The sequence below is a fragment of the Thunnus thynnus genome, chromosome 11 (genome assembly GCF_963924715.1).
Source record: "Thunnus thynnus chromosome 11, fThuThy2.1, whole genome shotgun sequence".
Lineage (NCBI taxonomy): Eukaryota > Metazoa > Chordata > Actinopteri > Scombriformes > Scombridae > Thunnus > Thunnus thynnus.
Window position 1 is genome coordinate 26,434,960 of NC_089527.1, and position 24,227 is coordinate 26,459,186.

A 24,227-nucleotide genomic window follows, 5' to 3' on the forward strand; every position below is an offset into this window, starting at 1 on the left:
CTTTAATGCAGTTGCTTGAGGGGGACAACATCTCCAATCATCAGCACCAGACGTTATTTGACCTTCAACAAAGTACCTCCAGCCCTTATCTGATCCCCGCTCATAAATGAAAACTCATCTGATCTTGAGTGGCGTTTCATTCCCGTGCCAGACAACAAACTGCCCTGTCTGTCTGTGAACTCAAAGTCCAGCTCATCCCTGTTGACTAGATTAGATAACCTGGTTTTAAAGGCAGGGATACTGTTTGCTCAGCGACTCCTCTCTGCCCTAATAGCGTCTGATCTAATGGGAGATTGCAGACTGCTTGTTGACAGTGGAGACCCACACAGTGTCATGGCAATGGCCAAACAACACAGGGAAACAAAGCAGGGCTGAGCTATAGTAATTACTGGATATATACCAGCTTCTTTGCTTAAAACAGCAATAAATATTATATGCAGCCTTAATTACAGCTTTTATGTCGTCTGTATTGCTCAAAATGTTGAGGGCCTCATGGAGACTGCACTGAAGTGGGTTGCTATCTTTATTTTATGTTCACTCATTCATCTGTTACATATGTATGTAGATAAATACATTCTTTGGTGTGCAGGGAATATTTTAAAACTGGGATTTCTGCAGCCAGATTGTTGGCACATATAGTATGAATGAAGGGATACCTTTAAACATGCAATAACGGATTTTTTTGTCACTTGTGGGCAGTGGAAACAAGCTGTAAACACAACACTGACGTATCACATTATAAGCTTGATAGGGTGAACATGTTGGCAAATATCTGCTTATTTAGACATTCAGCAGACATGGAGCAACATTATCATTCATCTGGAGTCTACTTTACAATGTAAGACCAATATTCACTATGTTTTTGGCTTTGTTTTTGGTCTCCACCATCTACTGAGAAAAATATCTCTCTTTCGCTGCTATATGATCGACTATGTTCACCAGCTAGACGCTAATTTTGACTGTCTCTCTTTTTTCTGAAAAAGTTGCCTGGTGTGGCTGAAAAGGAGATCAATGAGAATGTTGAGAGTTAACCAAAACAAGAAAGTTGCAGGCCAGAAAATCAAAACAATGAGCTGAAAGACGCTAAAAAACTGAAGGAACTGTAACTGGTGATCTGGTGATCATTCTCTGTGATCATTCTCTGTGGATTCATCACTTCTAACAATGCTCTCCACATACAAGTAGTCATGTCGTCCGTTGTTGATCCATTGAAATATTGATTGCAGCCACTTTAAATTAAATGACTTTGTACTGGTGACGTTAATATTAAACATATTTCAAAGCTTACCTGTTCCTTCCAGTGTGCATATAGTTTCAGTGAGAGGGAGGGTAAGTGGTTCTCTAGCTGGCGTCTCTGGTGCTCTGTTTAAATCATCACTTCCTGTTCTCAATCCCCACGTCTGCTTATCCATCATTTCATAAGCATGCATGTGTATGTGTGCTCAGGGTCCTATTGCACCTACTCCAGCCTCCCATGAGTGGTGGCGGTGGGCGAAAAGGGGGCTGCTCCCTCAAGACACCCCTCAAATTATAGCCTAATCAGTTAGCCCCAAGAGCAGGCCTTCCACAGCTCCCAGACAGACAGACCCCCAGGCCTACAGCAGCCTCATCTTACCCCCTCCCCTTCCTCCCCTCCTCCTCTCCCAGCCACACAACGCTGAGCCTGGCCTTGTCCCTGCAAAGACCCCTGTCCCTCCCTCTCTCCTCACACTGAGATAAAACAGGTCCGGCTTCGGTTTAAGAAAAGTGTTGGCTGTTCCTGTCCCTCACTTATCCACTCCTCTTGTCTAGTCTACCTGGCCCTTTCACCTCTGTCTCACACACACACAACACACAAACACACACACACACACACACTCACACACACACACACACACACACACGTACATTCACACACACACACACATATACAGACATACTGTAAGTAGTAGTAGTAGATGTAGTTTCACGCTGTTTACAGTCAGCTCTGTTTTCCAGCTGAACCAGCATTTCTGATCCAGAGGAAATGATCCAGAGGCTTTGTGACTTAAATCCTCATTGTTGGTGGTTTTCACCTTTTTTCCCCTGATTTGAATGGTTTCACGCTGTTTTATGAGTTGAGTAAGCTCCATAAACTTAAAGTCCATGAAACCAATTCCAAACCCATTGTGTAATTTCAAAAAGGCATGTCTTTTGGTCTGAAAGTAAAGCAATTTTTGTTTGTCTTCCTGACACTAAAACTCAAAGGTTTAACCTAATCTGTTATACGAAACTGATCGACTGAATTATATTGCATCTCCAATATAATTACGATAATTTCTATAACAATAGCTGAACAATTGCTGTGCTGTTTTTCTGTTTTAATATTTGCGGTTGCTGAAAAGTGTCTTGCATGAATTATTTTGCAAGTACCAGTTCCAAGAAAGTATTGCAGTCATACTCAATAATGTTTTAGTAATAAAAAAAATAGGACCGTGAGAAATAAAACAATGTCATGATATCACCCTGGCACCTCAGTCTGTGTCAACAAGTATCTGGCTTTTCCTTGGATCATTAATCTACACACACACACACACACACACACACACATACACTTGGATCCACAGCACTAATGTGATGCTTTGTCAACTAAATCATTGCAACTCTACTGGGTTAATCAACGACACATGGCAGGTTCTGGCAATGTCAGACCTTCACTTAGACCTCCACCATTCCCCTCATCTTCCTTGTCATACCCATTCCCCTATTACCACCCCCTACAACACACACACACATACACAACCCCCATGTGCCAAACCAGACCACTCTCCATGCACACTAATGCTTCTGTTCCCTCTGAGAAGCTCCATCAGTCATGTACACCTCGCTTAGGATTGCAATTTGTTTTCATTTCAGAGCTTTCGCAAAACACCAAAGACACACGCAGACATGTATCTGCATGTGTGTGTGTGTGTGTGTGTGTGCATGTGTGTGTGTGTGTTCATGAGTATGCAGACATTTATGCAAAGGTGGATATAAACTCACACATGCACATTTTCATGATTATACACATGTACTCCCGTTGAGTTTCTCTACCACCTTTCTTATTTACATAAGGTAATAAAGTAATAATTCTGTCATAAGAAAATGCAGCAAAGAATTTTACAAGGCAGTGTTCCTAATACATGCTGGGATATGTAGTTCAGTAGTAAAACAGGTACCCTAGAACGTTAGAAAAGAGGCAGAGGACTGAGAATGAGAGGAGGATGCAAGGATGTGAGGTAGAAAAGGCCAGGAGCGGAGGAGGAGTGATCCATATCTGGTATCTGTGCTGTGATTATTTGAACAGCAGTTATAAAGCCATAAGGCCTGGCCCTGGTTCCTGAACATGTTGATTTAAAACCTCCCTGGACTATAAATAATGACTGATTAAGAGGATACTCTCCCTTATTCCTCCTCTCACTCATTCTTTGTCTCTCTCACATGTCCAGCACACTGCCCTCCATCCCCCAATATGTTCTGTATTAGTGGGTCTTTGTTGAGTGTTTGAAGTATGAAAATTAAGGAGGTGGGTGGGCAGCCGACCACCATACTCAGAGGAGACCTGTGACGCACACAGAACTATCCTCTGACTCCATTAGCATACCTCTGCTGGCACAGCTACAGTCAGCACAACTGCCTCCACAGCTCTCTTATGTGGCTGCTATTATATTTGTAAGGAGTCTTCACCACAAAAGTATCTTGAGGCTGAGGCTTGTCAATTTAATACATCAAATCCTGCGAGATCTGTGACTGTGCTTTAAGGACATCCACATAAAAGTAAGTAAATAAGTAACTTTATTTATATAGCACCTTTGGAAAGCAGAGGTGTCACAAAGTGCTTCACAGAGGAAGTAAAGCATAAATATACATAAAACACAGACAGATAAAACATAATAAAATCAGAAATAAATAGAAAATAAAAAAATTACACAAAGACAAGTCTTAACAAATGGGTCTCGAGCTGCATGTACAACACCTGAAATGCTTATCACTGGTAGAATCCTGCTATCCACCTCAATAGGTTCACCAAAGTCTGGCTTAAATACGGTTGGAATGTTAATATTATATATATATATATATACATATATATATATACACATATACATATACATATACATATACATTATAATATAGTATATAATATATAGTTTTATGATATTTAAAGTTTACTGGCTTATTTCATTTTATTTCATTGTTTTGTACAAAAAAAACGTGAAAGTCATGTTTTACATGTGAAATGTCCACAAAATACTTGAATCTATATGTGAATTTAGACACATCACATATACATGTGATGTCTTACATTTTCATTACATCATTGTTGCACATATCTCTATATTTCTTAGTAAGGTTATTCGATTTGATTAAAAAAAAATTATTCACATTTATGAAACATGCTCTGTTTTATCTCTTTTTATTTTTGATATCTTTGGTTTTTGTATTGTGTATTGTGTATATTTTTGCATGTTATGTCTACATTATTTTATGACATAATAAACCAAACCAGTTCCGCTGAGATAATGTATGGTGCAGATCTAACATTTTTTGATGACTATTATAGTGGGTGATTTATTAAATAGCAATGGCCAAGAGATGACAGGAAATGTGGGAGATGCAATAAAGGTCCCCTGCCAGATTTAAACTGTGGACATTGCAGTTCATGGTCAGCGCCTTAACCCCTAAGCCACAAGTGCATCATTACCTGTAATGAAGTCTAACTCTCTAACGGAGACTAACAAATTAACTATCTTTACAGTTAGAGAGCCCTAACATCAGTGAAACCCATAAACAACAGGAAAACAAGTTTATTGATGAGTATTTATAGAGGAAATGTTGGGGTTTGTGCAAAACTGTGAGACAGACTGACTGAAATGAAATGAAAACATTTTTGTAAACTTATAGCAACTGCCCATCAGTGAGCATATCTTTAAAGTTAGCCTTCTTCTTAACTTCATTCTCCTCATTAATCTTTTAAACTCTTCCAACGGTGGCTCCATCTTTACAAACTCATGCTGTGCAGTCACAAATTATCCAAATAGAAATGTATTTTTATTCAAGAAAGATCCCAAAGATAATATATAAAGATAATATGATAAGTAGGATTTCAGGTGAAATGTATATAAAATGATGCACAAGACATTAAGAATATATCAAAGTGATGTAATGGTGCAGCTCTAAAACCAGGAAATCATAGAGTTGAATATTTTATGAAGTGCAAACATCATATAGCTTCAAGAACGTGTTTGAAAAAGCAAATACATAATATATATTACTGTATAGTGTGATTATAAAAGGATCTAATGGGGAAGGGCTTGTGTAAAATAAAAAAAACTTAAAAGATTAATTTCTTTACTTTTATAAGTTAATGTACATCTTGAAACCAGGCAATGCTTATCACCTCAAACCAAAGTACTGTGTGGAAACAAAAAGATGCCAAACAGACCCCCACAGCCTCAAGCCCTCTGAGCTCCACAGTAACATGCATATCTAGATCTCTCCATGGTTGCTCCCCTGAACATTAGGGGATAAAGAGCGCAGTAGTGGGGTCATTTGAGCTCCTGTCCTCCCTGTAGTGGGATAACATTTCACCAGTTTAGGTTAGTTCACTCAGGGCCCATCAACACATGTGGAAGTGACCCTCAGAAACCTCACAGGCTTGACGACTGAGCAGTGTCTGTGTACGTCTGTGTGTGTGTGTGTGTGTGTGTGTGTGTGTATCAGAGGAAGTGCATAGACCAGCTGATGCAGTGTGTGCTATGTTAACCCGTCCAAGGGCAGCATAGCAATAACAAACACAAGATCACAGCAGTGAGGTCACCTCTGACCCTGCACCCTCCACACAGCCGGCCAGATCATTATCGCACTGACAGCCACTCAGGAATCAGCACACACACACACACACATATGTAGACACACTGCATGCCTGACGGGCCAATACGGGTGTTCCTCAATGCATGTTTTCAATCATTGACTCCTTTTTGAGAAATCAAAGGGATTTACTTCAGGAGACAAAAGCTTCCTCATTGACAGTAAATGATTGACAGTTACTTGGAGTCCATTGGCTCAGCCCGCTCAAGGGGGGACCTGCAAAGTGAAACCACTCACTATCCCGCGTCCTTGTTTACCCACAAGGCCTCTGCTCATCTGTGTTCTGTGGGTGAAGAGTCGGAGACGTTGAGATGTTTGGGGAAGTTGGGACGCTAACTGTGGACGACATGTTTCCACAACCTTCGGGGACCAGCGTGCTTCATGGTAGGATCTGTACACATCTGTGTGTGTGTGTGTGGAGTCTTTGCGCATGTGTCCTCACTCAGACAATAAATGAGCTCTTGTGTGTTCAGTGTTCCCGCTTTAGCTGGGAACAGCACCCACAGCTCCACCTGTGACCTCCCTTCATAAAAATACAAAATCTTTCTTTTTCCTTCTCTCCTCTTTAATATCTCAATTTTTTTTCACCCTTTGCCCCCCCCCTCCTACCTCCTCTACCAGAGCACACACTGGCTACACTTTTAAACTGTATCAGTTTCCATTTCCTCCAAACATCAGCCTGCTCTTGACATGAGGCTCTTAGGTATAAGAGGCTGGCTGCAGGGGTTATTAATACAGACAGGCTGACATGGGGAGTGCATTTGTTTGGCAAGGTGATTGTGTCAGCCGTAGAGCGAGGTGACAACTGGGATTGGAACGGAGTTGAAATTGGAGCGACTTTATTGTGTGTCAGTGTGAGTGCAGCCTAAATTATCTTAGAGCCAGAGAGCATTTTTATTTTACTGGCAAGGTTTGTGTGAACTGCTCTAAAGACCGTCCTGTCTGTTGGGCCGCTCAAGTGCTTCATTTTGATGCTGTAATGAGGATCCATCAAGGAAAAATTTCATGGTGTAAACAGTTGACTGGCGGAGAAAGAATTTCATTTCATTTCATTGAGGCCAAGTTGCAAGATGAATTAGGCTCACGCTTTCTGACGAGTTGACCCTATTTGTCTGGGGCACTTTGTGAAACTCAGATATTATTTTCCACATTTCTTAGCGGGGTTAATACATTGGTAGTTAGTAGTGAATGCCTGGACGGCTCTGCTCCTGGCACCGCGTCCGTTTGGAAGACAATCCCTCTGGCAGGTCAAGTAAACGCTGGCCCCCAAACACTGAACACACTTTCCAAACCTCATTACAGAGACCTCCGCTGTTTTGTTGCTCCAATCAAATTCTCCCAGCTCCCCCCCTCCCTGTCCAATTCTTTTCAAATGAGAATTGAATTTCTTTTTTCTTTTTTCTTTCTTTTTTTTTTCAAAGTGTTTATGTTATCATTTGTAAATCTTACCAGAAGTGGACCATGAGGCACAAGAGGGGAGCTCATACACAGTTTAATGAAGTATTTACAGATAATTCCAACTGTCAAATACTTGTGCCCAATGACATAGTGCAGAGTGCTGACGCTCACAACTGCCTCTCTCGCTCCAACTTTCTCCCTCCTCGTTAAGCAGGCGGATTTGATTTCAGGTAAGAACTTATTGGGAGGAAAAGAGGCTGCGGGGGCAGCCAGCGAGGGCCACGGCTTTTACCAAAAGGAAAACAATCCCCTGTGTTGCATATCAGAGCTCAAAGGGCCCAGACACTGAGAAGCTGAGACAGGCATAAGGACATTATAGCTGCTGTCTCTGATAATCGCAATTTGCTCAGGAAATAAAACTTCTCATAGTTTGTTTTAGACTTTTAAGGTCAGTCTATCATTGTCAAGTCTATTCAGTGGTTTGGGGTTGGCTTTGTTTTGTGTATTTAAAGGGGAAAAAAAATATCTTTCATGAATGTGCCTTGTAATAGATTTTTCTTTTCATATCTTGCACTTTTATTCAATCCCTGATTAAAAGCAATGGTGGGAAAAAGATGAAATATGAAAATATGGTACCACTTTCTGACAGGGCATCCTCTATTAAAGGTTTATAAATTGTTCCTGGCTTTATCAATGTTTTATAAATATTTTACTAATGCTTTAAAGATCAGTTATAAGCCATAAATATGAGTAAATTTAAGGTTGCCAGGTTGTGAAAAATCATTTTGGCAATAATGCAATGATAAATCTAGTAATAAATGCTTGGCAAGTTATTAATAAATGTGTTTTGGTCCAGATCCTCTGCAGCTCTTTTCCATGAGGTAAGTCAGATGATACAGTCAGTAAGGGATTATTCACAACCTGGCAACCAAGAAGTTACTTCTTATTAATGTTTTATAACTGCTTTATAAAGCTTAAGTCAAAGTAACCAGTTATGAATCCATTACTTACAACTTTTAAACTCTTTATAAATGCTGTTTTATTAGTGATACAAAAGGGGAAAATTTCAGGTCAACATTTGTGCACAAACCTTGCTTTATAGATTCTACAATGTTGAATATATATTGATATGTTTCAGAAGACTATGTGATATTGATTTTTCTCCTGTTTAATTAATATATATATATATGTAGCCTATAGCATGTTGATGCCAATTCACAAAATAAGTGGCATAATAATAATAATGACACTAATACTGATATAACTATTAGCAAATTATTATTATTTCGTTACAAACCTTTCAAAATGAAACAATGCGTGATAAAACTGATCACAAATTAAAATTGGTATTATTCTCCACGCGTTTCCTCTTCAGCTTCTCAGTGCTCGCGCTTTAAAGAGCGATCCAGTGAAAAATGGTGTGAAGGAGCAATAATGGACTCGTGAGTCGTGACCTCTGTATGGAAGCAATTTGGAAAAGGGTTGAAAGTGCGGTAAAAGACAAATTAATCCTTGACAGAAACGAGATACATCCTTTAAAAACAAGCCATTTGGAGCGCTTTGGCCCAGCAGTTAAATCTCAGCAGTTTAATCTCAGAGGAATATTATTAATGCTGTGCAAAAATAGAATAAGATTCATGCAAATCATGTATTTGGTGTTGAAAAGAACTCATGAGGATGTGTAAAACATGTATTAACGGATTTTTTAAAGATGCTTTTAAGCCTTTAAAGCTTTACATCTAAATCTGTTGTTTTATCTGCTCCAGCCAAGCAAACGAAAAAAAAACTAAAATCCGACATAGGTGTCCTGCAAAATATGTATTTATTTTTGCTCACATTTTTGTTTAATTGTCTGTTTAGTGTCACGCGTCTGTTGTTCGTTATGCGTTAGTTACTTTCGTTTCCAATTAGCAGTGAGTCTGACCATGGCCGTTTAATTTAGCGGAAAACTGGAAAATGCAGAAATTAAAAAACGCTTGCTTCAGTCATAACAGAACGCGACAATAATAAAATTAATAATAATAATAATAATAATAATAATAATAATAATAATAATAATAATAATAATGAGGGTAAAATAAACAAAAGATTTGTTACTATTTTATTTCGATGATTATGGTGATGATGTATATAAGGCCTATAATAATTATTATTATGTCATCATTATCATTAGTGCTGATAAAAGGTATAGTATTCATAATAATAGTATCTAGGTAATTTAGTCGGATTTTATTGTTTTTCATGATGATATTCTAAATTAATTTATCAATTCCACGTGATCACATTTTCGCATTTATTACTCGTCATTTGGTTGACTGGAGAATTTCCTTCATATTTTGGCCTTTTGGGCCTTTCATACATCACGACGTGTCTCACTCATTATCTGAACGGACACCACCAACAACCAGAGAGAGTCCATATACTGCACGACCAGCGGAAAACTCATTCATATGAATAAAATATGCTCTCTGTGGCGATGAGAGAGAGGCTGTCCAATCAGAAAATACCAAAGAATCAATGAGGCTGATTCAATTTTCTTTCTGTCTGTCTTTCTCTGAGTCTTATTATGAAACATCAAAAACAAAAAACTGATTTATCAAGAAATGTTTGATCTATTACCAGCGTTCATAAGCTCCGTCAGTCAGCATTGAAATATGAATCATTTCTCCTCAAAATACGCAGCATGCTTTAATATCACTAAAAGAATTATTTTTTCTCTTGGTAACTTTATCTTCCGTATTTCTCATAATCAACTATTTGTATAGACTTCCTGCTATTTGCATGAAAGTGCATTAAGAAAGTTTACAGGCTTACAGACTACAACTCCCAAGTCTGCTTCATGTGAGGGGCCCGCGGTTATTTCCCATGCGGAGCCTCATTTGTCTGAAACATATCTGTCCCAGGTGGATAATTCTTACAGCTGATTGGTTCAGTTCACACAGTAGAGCTAGGTGTAGGATTATCAGATGACAGTGAAATTTTCGATCAGTATGATTTGTATCCTGTCATTGTTTAGGGCTCAAGTAGAATAAGAATGAAGAGTGAATTGAGAAAGTGATGAGTATTTTAAAACAAACGCCATCTATAGTCAGTGTAACACAGCTGGGTCCACTGGTATTGCCTTTCCTGTTTTCAATGTTGTTTCCCTCTCTCTTCCTCTTCACCACACAGCCGCGCTGTTTGCACAAATGATGCCCCCACAGTTTCCTCAGCAGAAGGTGACAACACACGTCTTAAACAATCACAGAGCAAACCCGCTTTCCGATGGTAAATGGAGGAACACAACCTATAAGCAGTAAAAAACGGGGTAAAAGTTGTAATCGTGTCAACAAAACAATCACCAGCAAAATAAGTCAGAAAAAAAATTGTAAAACAAAGACTGAGTGGGATTTTGTCATCAAGATAAAGGCAGATAAAGTCTATTCTTGAGTAAAAAGGTGAGTAAATTTAGTTTATGTAGGTTTAAGTCATGCATCATTACGCTTCCATACAGTAAATCTAAGAGTAAAACTAACTATTGTTATTTATTAATGCTTCATTTTGCTTGATCCAAGCCAGATGCATTCTTCTCTAAATTATTCTGCTGACTTCTTGAATTTTAAATGAGTTTTGTGCCGGAGGTCTGCTCTGCTTAAGATCACAGGATCGCTTTCTATAAATTGGTCAGGTCCTTGGATGTGAAATAAATAAAAGCCTGTTATTCTTGTCTTTCTTTCTCCCTCGGTGGAAGTGGGGAGGGGGGGTTGTAGTAAGTGGGTGAAGGGAGGGAGCAGTTTAGGGAAGCTCCGAGGTGCTCAGAGGACACACACACACACACACGCATACACACACACACACACACACACACACACACACACACACACACGCATACACACTACTTACCTGTGTGATAAATGTGTTCTCAATAACTTTGACCGCCCCACAATCACTATCATGTTTTACACACGCTTTAGGGATGCAGAGTGACATCAATAATTCACAGCAGTCCTCTGGATTTGCTGTCCATCGGGGCTATTTCGGGATCAATATTTCATTCTACTTTACGGCATTGTGGAGCTTTTTACGCTTGTTTGGGCTCGTTCCTAGATTCCCAGTACCCCAAGAAATGCAAATAGATAGAGGGAATGAGTTGGTAAGTGATGCATCGGAGAAGCTCTGCAGGCAAACGATTCCCTACCGGGCTTCAATTATTCACATTCCTGCTGCAGCCGAGTGTCTTTGCATGATGAGGTGAAATGAACACGAAGTTAGTTAACAGAGCATTTCTTTGAATAAATACAAAGCATGATGTTCATGACGTTTCTTTTTTTCCTTTCAAAAAGACTGAATTTATCTTGTCAAAAATTAAATATTCCTTTTTTTTCCTTCTGATTTGAGGGAAATATACTCTCTGAAAAATGGCAATTTAATAAAGCGGTAGAGAAAGAAAATGACACTGTTGGTTCAGATTTTTTTAATTCATAGTCTAGTGTGCATTATAACAGCAATGATTAAATATTTACTCAAAAACAACTTTTCGTTGAATACGCAGGATTCAGTATAAATTAATTTTAAAATAATTACATGATGGTCCTCGTGCCGTGTAAAAGTTGACAAAAGCAACTACAACACTAAACCACCGGAAGTGACTAGAAGTTTATGAAGTTGCCTAGAGTCCAACATTTAATTTGAAGTAAATATCAATTATTAATCAATTTAGCTACAGATGTAACACAGGAGAATGTTCATTGTCAATCAAAGACTCTGCTCCTCCTCTCGAAAAAAAAGGGAAAACTTTGGAGTTTAATATCGCCTGATCCAACAACCGCAGACACTCTGGGTTTAACAGCTCTTCTGGTGAGAAATAAAACTTTAAATGGATTTTAACGCGCTTATTTTCAACCTTTAATGACCCTTTTACGATTAAATTAAAATAACTGCAAGAATTCAACAGCGACTTAAACCAATCTGCGAGATAAAAATGGTAAATGGTCATTTTATCAGACATTTAGACTAAAGTTTCTTTAAAAAGGAAAAAAAAAAATAGAAAAGCTCTCTCATGCACACACACACTCTCTCTCTCTCTCTCTCTTTGCCATATTATTGCCATTAGGCCTCTAAAGCAGACATCTCTACCCGACTGCTGCCCACAGTCTCTCCAGCGCGTGTCGTATCATCATCATCATCATCATCATCATCATCATCATATTTAATAATATTGACGAATGAGCAGCCAGAAGCGGACTGGCTGTCAGCCACGGTCTGTTTTTAATTCTTACTTTGCATCTCAGGGAGCAGCAGAGCTGCCAGGTGTCTTAGTGCACAGCAAAGCTTCATTAAAAAGGTGAGTAAGAGATGAGGAGTCTGGTGGTGACTGTTTTTAAGATTCTTGGCACAGTGTGGTCAACTGAAGCTCCTCGTGTACTGTGCGAGTCTAATGACTTAAATCTGACTATAAATGTGAAGTGGTAAAGAGACAGCCTTCATAAATCTTGACAAGCTTAGGCTCAGTGTGTCTCCCTCCGAAGCAGGTTTTGATCAAGACTAAACAGCTTCCTGACGTGATGAGTTTAGTCGGCTCATATAGATTCTGTAAAAGCTGCTTTATGATTATTTATTTGCATTCATTTTCAGGAAATATGCAAAATTCTACCTGTTATTGACCAGGAGCACAAAACTAAAAATAAACAGGCTCGTGCATCCTGGAATTGCAGCTCTTCTGCTCGACCCTCTTTCCAGGAAAGCCACGCGCTCGGCTGTGGACGCACAGATGCACACACGCTCTCGCGCGCTTAGTGGACCCTGCTAGTTCCCAATCCACGTTTTGAGCACCCAGAGGCCAGGAGTGAGCAGTAATCCACCAGCCCCCCCTTCTCATGGGTACCCGCTGCGGTTCCGCTCACACCAACACAATGTTCCATGAAGCCAACTTGCTTGGGCGCATTTTACGCGCAGCCACGGTGATGCAGATGTTGCAAACCTGTGGCTTCATTTATTTTGCCCGCTTCAGTTGCGCATGCTCTTGTTAAAATGTGCATGAAAGACACCCTTGTTGCACTTTACCGTAAGGCTGTAGACACAGTGGTGCATGCAAATCTGAGCCAGGTTAATGCAGCTGAGACAAAAGGGGGACTAGAAACATGAATTAAGTTGCATCAAAATATTTAAATATATTGATCAACGTGGAATAATTAATCATGTATTAATATACTGCAACATTTTTATTAAGCCAATAATAACATCTTTGATCACTCTATTATAATAAGTTAATATTTATGTCCACTGACCTTCAGTGCAATTAATCTTTTTTTCCAGTGGTTTAAACAAGCAACCACTTATCAAAAATGACAATGAAATGATCTCATTCCCACCTTCATGTTTTCCACAGTTCAGAAAACACCACACAAGCTTTAACACTTCTTGCATGTCTTTATAAAACTATTATTTTCAATACAAAGGTTATTTTGCCTTCAGAAAACAGCTCATATATCGGTCTTCAGCGTCATTTGACCCTCAGCGGCTTCCTTATCTATTAGACACAGCGTAGGTCAAGTCAGGTTTATCATTAACAACAGTGAGCTGTGCTGTTGCATTGACCCTGCAGGGCATCTAATACGACAGTGAGAGAGAGACAGCTCATCCTTGACTTATTATTAGGCTACTGATTATAATGTGGACTTCAGCTCGGGCGGATTCGCTGCAGGATGATACTGACATATGTGGAACTATTAAGGGAAGCTGCGGCGCTGATAGCAGCGCGATAAGTTACTGCTGCGTGAAGCAGAAACACAGTAATCACAGAAACGTAACAAAGGAGCTCTTTATCTCTTTTTCTTTCCCATGTCAAGGTCTCTCTGATAGTTACACATTATGGCCCCGAGAGGAATATTTTAATCAGACATCATTAAACAAAAGTGTTTATGTTTAAACCTCAAAAAAAACATTTTAATGATTTCATTTAATCCCGGATCCCACTGGCCCTGAAATACTGCGTGGGTGCAGCACTCCTGATCTGGATGTGTCAAGGATCGCCCAAAATGCCCAAACACGAAAAAAAAAAAGTTTTGTTGGACACTTCTGTGTCATTTTATGTGTCCTATAAGCGAGATCCGGCCCACGGAATGCTTTCATGGGTCAGATTAGTATTTTGACGCCCCCTCTCCTCCCTCCCTTCCCTCTCTCTTTGTCTCTCCTCCCTTCTCTCCTCCCTCTATCAGTCAGTGCGCCCGTTGGCACAGGAAAGATTGAAAGTGACACACTCTGATTAGAAAGCGGTCCTTTGCGCCGATAAATGCCGCTATTACTGTAACTCAGACGCCGGTGTTTGCTTTTCGGTCAGGTTTCGGTCTTGTGTTTTTTTTTTTCTCCCGGGTTGTCTGTTTTGTTTACGCACGAGCGTTTTTCCGGTGGTGTGGCGTTATTTTTGCGCTTTTCTCTCTCCCGATGATGAAGCCATGAGTTCAGAGGAGGGCAGACTTACGCCACACAGACGTGTTTTGAGCTAAAAAAAAAAAAAATGCAGACAAAAACGTAAAGGGAGGACGAAAAAAAAGTCCAGACCGCATCTGAAATATCAAGTTTGTGTTTGCATTCCGCTCCGAGAAAAGGATCCACAGCTCCAGGACAAGTGCTGCTGTTGACAAAGTCTCTCTCTCTCTCTCTCTCTCTCTCTCTCTCTCCCTCTTTCTCTCTCTCTCTCTCTCCCTCTCGCCTGCCAGCACTTCCCCACAGACGCGCATCCTCCGTCCACCTCTCCACTCAGTGCAGTCCGCTGCTTTACGCGCTATCGTCGCAGCACCCTCCCTCCCCCTCCCTCCCTCCCTACGTCCACCGCCGCTAACAAACTTTTTTTTTTAATCCTTTGTGGATCTCCGGTCCGGTTCCCGAGTCCAGATTCAGTACCAGCGTGATCCGTGTATCAGGGAGTCGAACCACAGCCCAGCCCTGGATTCAATACTCCTGATCAATGGACAGAGCCTCCTCAGCGGCCAGCAGCGCTACAGACACGCCGTAAACAGTGAGTAGTTTACAGACACACACACACTGAAGGCTGCATGACCATCTGCCCGCATGAAATGATTTTAACCGGCTGTAAATCAACATAAAGTGAATATAAATGATACGTGATCAAAGAAATATAGGCCTAAATAATACATTGATCCAGTATTAGTGATATTGACCCAGTATCCAACTAATAGCAAACTTTGAATTTGAGTCAAACATATTGTATCTTCAGTCAATATATTTGATTAAATTAAGGATAAATTATTATTATTAATGTGGCTGCAGATCAGTAGTCTAATTATAATATGTAACACACGCGCATATTACTACCACTCTAATTATTATTATTAGTAGTAGTATTACTATTATTATTATTAATAATAATAATATTAAATTAGCATGCATCTTATTTTTCAGTAATAATGCATGTAATTAATTTTGTGAAAGTTATTATTTCTCATATTTAGGTTCTTATTTTATTCCTGCATGATGAAATTCAGTTTCTTGGCACTGTACTGTGTCTTGGAGTAAAATATATTTCCATGAGGTTAATACTAGTATTTTTAATAATTGGAGTATTTTTAATATTGCACAATGTGAAGATCCGTCATTAAAATCGCACATAAGTTATTTAAAATCTCAACCAGTCTACAAATGGTTGTGAGTGAAATTATGTTTTGCTCCATTTTTTTTTTTTTTCGAGCAAGTTGGCAAAAACGTTGCAGCTTAAAATAGTGCAGTGTTTTATGGCCTTATAGGATTTACCGCACACACGTTCAGAATAATTTACACCAAAACTTCATCACTTCAGTGTGTGTAGCCTGTGTGTGTGTGTGTGTGTGTGTGTGTGTTTGTGGTGTTGGTGGTAGTGGATGCGTGTGTGTGTGTGTGTGTGTGTGTGTGTGTGTGTGTGTGTGTGTGTGTGTGTGTAGAATAAAACACGAATAAGTTCAGAGTAAATATTATTTTCAGAAAACAAGAAAACGTCTTAAAACGCGTCACGATATCACTTCAACAATAATTCTGTCCGCTTTGTAACTTTTTTTTTTTTTTTTAGAAATAATTAATGACCAATTACGTTCAGATGTGTTACTTATGTTACTAATTAACACCAGCAGAGTTTAAATAATAGCTTTTTAAACTGCATCTTCACCAGTAAACGGAACAGATGATGAATAAAACATATTTAGAGAACAGAGAAGTGTTGCAGCTTCGAGGGCCTTTTAACCTCTGCAACACATGGGACAGTAAACACAAAGTTAACAGCAGCACTGAAGCAAAGCCGTTCTCAGAATGGATGAAAATGTTCAGTTAATTCACAAATGTGAAGAGGACTGAGATGACAAATCTGGGGGACTGTGAGGAAGTTTGGGACAAAAAGGCCTCCAGTCTGCTCTGCGCACAAGAAACCGAAGCCAAATGCGTTTGGCTACAAATGAGAAACAGTCCTCCTGCAGACCGTCATGTCAAGAGCAATATTTTGTCCTGCACTAAACAGAAAAGCTTCTTTTTTTTTGTTTGCCTGCAACCCTCAAGTTAATTTTGAATTAATACTCAGTTTTGAATAAAAGTTTTAAACACACACAGGTCAAACCTTGGTGCGCACAAGGCGTCAGAAAAAGTTAGATCGCCTTAAATTTAATTCACTTCTCATTTTTAAATGTGACACTTACTCCTTTTTTTGATGCTTTCTGCATGAAAGCAGAGCCTCGTTGCACCGACAGCAGCCACTTTCAGCCCCAAACCGAAGTCTTTCGTCCTCTCTGACCTTTAAAAAAACAGCAGGCTGACTCAGTGCGCTCCTCTTTTCCAAACCACCAGGAATCCAAACAGCGTTCATGTTTACAGTGTTTTTCTCAAAAAATTTACACACATGTGAGATTCCAGCTTCCGTTCACAGAGATGACACTTTTTTTCTGTAATTTATGGATGGAGAATTTAGATAATCTGGCCTCACATTCATATTTAAATCATAAAAGTAACGATTGAACGCACTTCGGTAATTGTAATGATACTGGTATAATTAAAATAATACGTCAAAAAGTAATGACAGCACCGTGACGCGTCAGTGTCAACCATTCTCGGTTTCCCACAAGGCGCCCATCATACACCCCCCCCACTCCCAAACACACACACACACACACACACACACACACACACACAGACACACACACACACACACATATATAAAAACATTTTTTTGGGCCAACCGCGAGGAAAAATGAATTCGTTTCAGTTGCTGTGATGGGAGACCATCTGCACCCGCTCCAGGTTTCTGGCCTGTCTGCTTAAAGTTTGCTCAGATGTTGAAAAAAAAAAAAGAAGTTGACGTGAATGAGGGGTTAATGTGTAAAGAGTTTGCGTATCAAAATAGTTGGAACTGCTTATTTTTCTTTTGGCTTTCACAGAGCTGCACAGCCTTAAAATGTGTGAGGCTTTTTTTTTTTTTTCATTCTGCCGCCAAGTGTGTGAGGAGAAGATTACAGACACTGATGGTGATGCGTTAGTTGGTGGTCTGCAATTTCATGCACATTATGAAGACCCCCCTTTAACCATTTTTAGCTTGACTTTGTCATTTTTCAGTAGCTGAAATAATCTTTTATTTCACTACTAGTTCATTTCTCATTTATTCTAACTTTTTTTTAAAGGTCAGTGTCACTTTAAAGTCTGATTTCAGCCACAATTAATTAAGATTAAGATATTAAAAATCAAACCACAACTCCTCCGTTTCAGTATTCCAGTAACTCCCAGTTCTCACTGTCTTTCTGTGTGAACTACAGCTATCAGTTCACACGTAATAAGGGTGTGTCTGCGCTATTAAACTGTAGATTAGATAGTGAAGCTCTGTGGGCAGATAGGAGCTTCACTAATGATGCTCCCCATTCCAGCTGTGCCTGGGTGCCATTGCTGCTGTCTGTGTACACTGTCCCACACAGATCACTATAATATCTCTGATTCTAGTCTTGTGCATATTTCATCTGACGCCCTGCGGCTCACGATGGTTGTTGATGATAAATTCATGTTCTTTAAAGCCCTAATGTAGTGGACGCTGAGACTTGCCCTCTCTGTTTTTCCGGCTTGTTCTTCTCCCCCCACAGTTATTCCCACTCTGGTGAGACTGGTGTGAGCTGTGGTGGATGGGTTTGGCAATCTGTGTGTGCATGAGTGGAAGTGTGTGTAAGTTGATGGGATGTTGTGGCCATTTTCTTTAAGCAGCACCAGCTTTCTAAATGTCTTAGAGGCTGCTCTGTGCAATGTTTGCATGGACAGTATAGGGTTCAACAAAATAACCAAATCACCTAATGATGTAAGGCAGTTTGAGTTGACACCGCCCTGTCACAAGTGTCAGTAAGGTTGCATCACTGCACTACTGTAACACTATTATTTTGAGCTGCGCATGCATGTGTGTTTGCTCCTCGTACTCTTACTCGTCCCCTCTGTGTGCGACTGCATTCAGAATCAGTGTGTGGTCCCTGGAAGTGTTAAAGCAGAGAGTCTGTGTAGCGTGCTGGTTGTGGTTTGTGTGGCTTAGTGTCTGTCTGTGTGTGACTCCGTGTGTATGTGTGTGTACGGATGAGTGTGTTCAAGCGCGCATGTGCATCTTCTAGCTGGAAGGGCGAGGCTATAAATGCTCACTGTTAACCCGTATTATCAAATGAGATGTTTACGAGAGAGCCAAACATGTTTGCCAGAAGGCCTTCGTCTCGCCCCCTCACCCCGGTTATTTTCCTCAGTGTGTGTTTGTGTGTGTGTGTGTGTGTGTCTCAGCCTGTGGACCCTCTCCAGAGCTACAAAAGAAAGTTGTGTCTGAGTGTGCGTTTGCCACAAAGGTCTCTCTTCCCCTCACACCAACTCTCCCCACATCACAACACTATCCCAGTAACACATCTGATGGCCATAAACGGCAAATTCCACAATAATGTAATCTTCCCTAACAGCGATCATTTCTCATAAACAGCCAAATAAAGTTTCATGATGTTCGACATTTTGTTTTCAGACTTTAAAAAACAGATTCTGACAATCATAAGTTTTTTGCACGTTCCTCTTTAGTGGGGTTTTTTTTTTTTTGCACATTTTGTTGCACGTTGATTGTGATGGAAGTGTGTGCGGTAGACTTGCAGGGAAGCGTTTTAAGCAAACCCCAGCTACACTTTATCAGTATGTCTGTCCCTCCCTGTGCATACATATACTCTATGTGTACATTCAGTGCATCTGACAGCAGGGTTTTTAATATCACTTCCCCTCCTTTCGCCTTCTTTTATCTGTGTTGCAGAGCCAAGCATTAACCAATAGCTTGATAACCCTGCTATAAAAGTGCAAGAACAGTCGTATCTCTGGATATTTTCCTATAGGTGAAGCCTCTCCCATGCTCCACTGCTATCAGTGCTAATAATGCCCTCACAGGTCTCTCTCTCTCTCTCTCTCTCTCTCTGTCTGGTTTGCATGCTAAAGGCATAACCTCTCATTAGCAGACACGTATCATAACGGTGAAAGAGATACCAGAGAGGCAGTTAGAGAAGGAAAGACTCAATGTAAGTTTGGCTTCTCCTCTTTAAGCGTCATCTCTCTTCAATTCTGCGGCGTTCAGAGGTTAGTTGTATTTCTTACTAACATTTTCAGATCCATTGGTTTCATACATGTGCAGATTTAACATCTTATCCTGCTGTCTGGCTGATTGCGTTAACTTTTCACCCACAATTATCCGTGTTTTTCTTTTTTTTGTGTGTTTTAAATCTCGGAGTATAAGTGTGTGCGTGTGTGTGAGTTTCGGAGTGTTTACTGTGTTACTCTGTTTCCTGTACACCTACAACTTATCACACTAGGATTACAATGAAGTAGTGTGTGTGGGTGTGTGAAGCTGTCGGGGAGTGGATTTGGGAGGCAGGAGGTGACATAAAAATATTCTTCTTCAGTGCGTTTTGAAAATAGACTGTTACATCACCTTTATTCTACCTGTTGTTACCTCTAAAGTTGCACATTTTGTTTGCATCTCGCTTCAACAGAGGCCTCGCATTAAAACAGCTGGATGCAACTTTAAGTGTTTTTTCAGACATTAATCATGTGGGATAAAGAATAATGGCACAGAGGGAGAGTGGTAGAGACGGAAAGAAACTCAAATTAAATAGTGACAGAAGGAATTAAAAAAGTGCAGAGCAGTTTTCACAGACTGTTGTAAGTTCCTCTGCTGTGGTTCCCACTTTACACTTCTTTTCTTCATTATACCATATGTCTTTCAAATGGATGGGACTACCAATCAGTGTTTGTCAGCCGTCTGATTTGTAGAGTTTAGACTGGCTTTGAATTACATGTTAGCCTCTGTTTGTGTGTGTTTACGTCTTTGAGCTGGACATATTGTTTATAGGTGTGTTTGTTGTTGTGTCCTACTCTTCTATTTCTTAGGGTGTGTCTGCATTTTTGCTCTGCAATCTTGTCTTTGGCCCTCAGTATGTATTTGTTATGTCTAGAACATGTAATAATGTGGAATTTGATAGTGGCTTATCATCAAAACATGAGGACGTCCCAGTATCAAACATAATGCGGGACAAACAGAGCAGAGTGGGGTTTTTTTCTTTATGTCTGATAGCAGAAATATTTAAAGTTGTTATTACATTTTTATTATTAGAATATAGAAGCTTTTTAACCTGTATTGATAATTTAATCAACTGCGCATTTAGAAGAAAATCCTTAATAATTTATTGCACTGTTTCTCTGAGGGGCATGACAGTTGCTCAGAAAAGCAATAAACTGGGAAATGTGTCATGAACCTTTCCTTATCAAATAAGACATTACATTTGTTACCCGTCTCCATAGCAGACATGCAACAGCTCCTCTTATCACTTTATTAACTGCTTTAAGCATCACACGCCTTATTCAACAATGCAATGCAGATGGATTAAGTATATGGTCGATAACAGTCGTAGTGTTTGAAGCCTGATATCCATGTTGTTAAATCCAGGATTTTAGTGGCAGTCATTAACATGTGATGTACTGTATGTAGTCATACAGTTATCAAGTCGTGCCCACATTTGACTAAAGATGATCTTTAGAACAAAAGGTTGTTGCTCAACACATCCATAATAACTGCATAAAATACATTTGCATTTTGTCAGTCTGTGACCGCGGATGTGTTTATATTGATATAAGTCCACACCCAGGTCATTATTTACATGTTGGCCAGTGTTGTTTTAAGGTGTTTAAAATGAAAGAAAGATTATTTAAAAAAGCCGAATAAAAGAAAGCAAGGCTGCAAGAAAGAAAGTGTGTCTCGGTAAATGAATCAATTATTCCACTCTATTTGTATATAGACAGTGATCATGCAAATCTGAGGACTCTCTACAGGCTGCTTCTACACATCTTAATATTTCATCAGTTGCATACTTACCCTCAATATATTATGCACACTTCTAAACTGCTGAAATCAGACGCCTGTTGTAAGAACTACTAAAAACTTTCATGTCAGTTGTAAGTTATATTTTATTTTTTGATCCTTAAACCAATAACGCGTCTTTTAACACAAACTGAATAATAGAGATTAAAGCACCGGCACAATAAGGGACTGTATGAAAATGATTGGGGTAGTGAGGGCGTCTGAACCTTGTTTCACTTTGTAAGAAAAAAAGCTTGGTCCTTCCAAAAATTGCAACACCCTCTCCATAACATGTCAAAATAATATAACACTGCCAAACTGGTACAACCAACTTGATATCTTTAGAACGCCTAATGTACACAGTAATAAAAACCTGATACAGAGACAGAACTGTTGTCTTCTACACATGGCAAATTATGAATTATGAACCATGGCGCACATGAAAGTTATCTTTTTGATTAAACTATTTATGTAACTGTTAACTACATAAAAAGGCTGAAATAAATAAAAAAAATGGACGAGAAGAAAAGAAATAAATGACTCTCTCTGACCCCTGCTCTCATAAAAAATAAGGTCCACCCAACTATATTTAGCCAAAATAAGAATTACAACACCCCACCTCCTCTTCTCTGACCCCATTTCCCCCCCTAATAATTTTTGTACAGTTCCTAAAACTTTTTAAAAGTTGAAACTGAAATACATTCCCACTTTGCACAATTAAAAAAAAAAGTTTCATCTGATTTTATGTTCCCTGGTAGTCATCTGACCTGGTAATATTTTCCATTGTTGAGGTGGGACATCTTATCTCCGGGATGGCACTGAGTGAGTGAGTGAGGGTTGACAAAAAATGCACAGCGTGATAATCTTTTTTTATCTCTTAGGTCAAATACCAAATGAAACGTAATTGAAGCAGGATGTGTTGGGAGATTAGATGATGCTGGGAAACTGTGTGTTTCTGTTATTGTGCGTGCATGTTTGTGTGTGTGTGTGTGTATGTGTGTGTGTGTGTGTGTTCCAGGTTAGATGGTGAGATGTCGGCAGGGCCAGGTCTTGATAGGGATCGTCAGTAGCGGGGCAGCTACGACAGGTTAGGACCTGAAGGTGATAAAGACAGATTCTCCGGAGGATTATTTTTGAACAGGAGGTGAAAAATTCAAAATGAAATAGTCTCAGATTTGACCTCTTCTTGCAGTCTGACTAACAGGGCAGGTAGAGTTACACTAAAGAGCAGCGCTGACTGTAAATTGCAGCTGACAGCAGCCAGTGAATTTCTCTCAATGTTGTATTATATTGAGGTGATCTTTATTGTAGCTACAACATTGCTAGTGGTTAGATTTATTTGCAAAGCCTCCCTTTTTTCTCAGCAAGCCTCACATTGTGAATTATAGCTACCACTGTACTCACATTTAAACTCATTGCTTTCCACTCAGTGTAACTCTTTGAACTTGTTTTCTCTTTTTTTTAAGCCACTTTTATTAAACTCTGCCACTTGCAGTTTTGCTCTTTGCCTCACACACTTTTTAATCACGCCAAAGCTAATGTTTTTAATTTATTATTCATTTTGATTTTTTGCCCGAGCTCTTAATACTTCTCAGATTGAAGTTTTGGGGGTTTTTTTTTTTTCTTTTTGTGGTGAATGGTGTTTTTCAGCTGTGTTGTTGTGAAAGAATGAGAGGCAGTATAGAAGGTAGAGAGAAGGCAAGAATGAAAGGAAAAGGAGGAGGAGGAGGGGGAGGAGGAGGAGAACAGAGAGACACCACAGTTTGAGAACATTGTCTTTTGTTCAGGGTTACAACAGCTGGAGCAGTAAACGCTGCAGAAATATTAAAAAGTGAGGGGCGGGGGTGCAGTTTCTAATCAAGCACTGTGGAATATGCCACACTCAAACAATAACCATGGATTCTCCCTCATTTGTTCTGGTGAATTGCTGGCCAATATCACTCAGCACAGAGACCCTCTGTGTTTTTCCACTTCCAAATCTGGTCACTAACTTGATTTCCATACTCTAATAGAAAAACCTCCCATGCTTGCTCTCTTCTCTCTCTCTCTCGCCATTTTTTCCACTGCAGTTTCTTATCTCTCTCTCTCTCCCCTTCTCTCTCTTCATTGAGGGTCACACATGCTGGCAGATATTGTCCAGGGGCTCGTATGTAAATAAAAGCAGTCCATTTGGCCTGGGCAAGCTGGCTGCTCTTTGATACTTTGGCGTATGTCCCCTGTCTGGCCTGGCAGTGTTTCTAATGGCATTACCCTGTATTAGACGTTTGGCTGACGCTCCCTTATCAAGGGACACCGACCCACGAGGCTGCACACTCTCATGTAAGTGTGTGTCAATGTTGGGGGTTGTGTCAACACATGTGTATGCGCTTGTGATCCGATACTGACACTACATAATGTACAGTCTCAGCAAACGCTGATAAGGGACTGTCTCTCTATGTCTCTGGTTCACTTTTTGTCACTTAAAGAATAAGGCTGCTGTTATTCTATATTGTTCTTACTGACATAGAAAGCTCATGAAAAGACTAAAAACAGAAATGTGCAGGTCTTGTTACTGAAGATATACTGTAAATCTTTAAAAGTGAGTCACAAATATATTGTTTCATTTTTTAAA

General features: G+C 39.7%; 1 protein-coding gene across 4 annotated transcripts in view; it reads left to right on the forward strand.

Moving 5' to 3' along the window:
• The first annotated feature begins 6,127 nt into the window (after positions 1 to 6,127).
• The window catches only part of satb2 (SATB homeobox 2), a 55,237-nt gene continuing 37,137 nt past the window's right edge, over positions 6,128 to 24,227 (forward strand). For 3 of the 4 annotated variants that reach the window (XM_067604199.1, XM_067604201.1, XM_067604203.1), the window contains exons 1-2: positions 6,128 to 6,252; positions 15,139 to 15,262. In XM_067604199.1, the coding sequence (XP_067460300.1) occupies positions 6,250 to 6,252; positions 15,139 to 15,262 (127 nt within the window). In that variant the 5' untranslated portion in view covers positions 6,128 to 6,249. The remainder of the gene's footprint in view (positions 6,253 to 15,138; positions 15,263 to 24,227) is intronic. The other variant, XM_067604202.1, reaches the window with a different exon arrangement.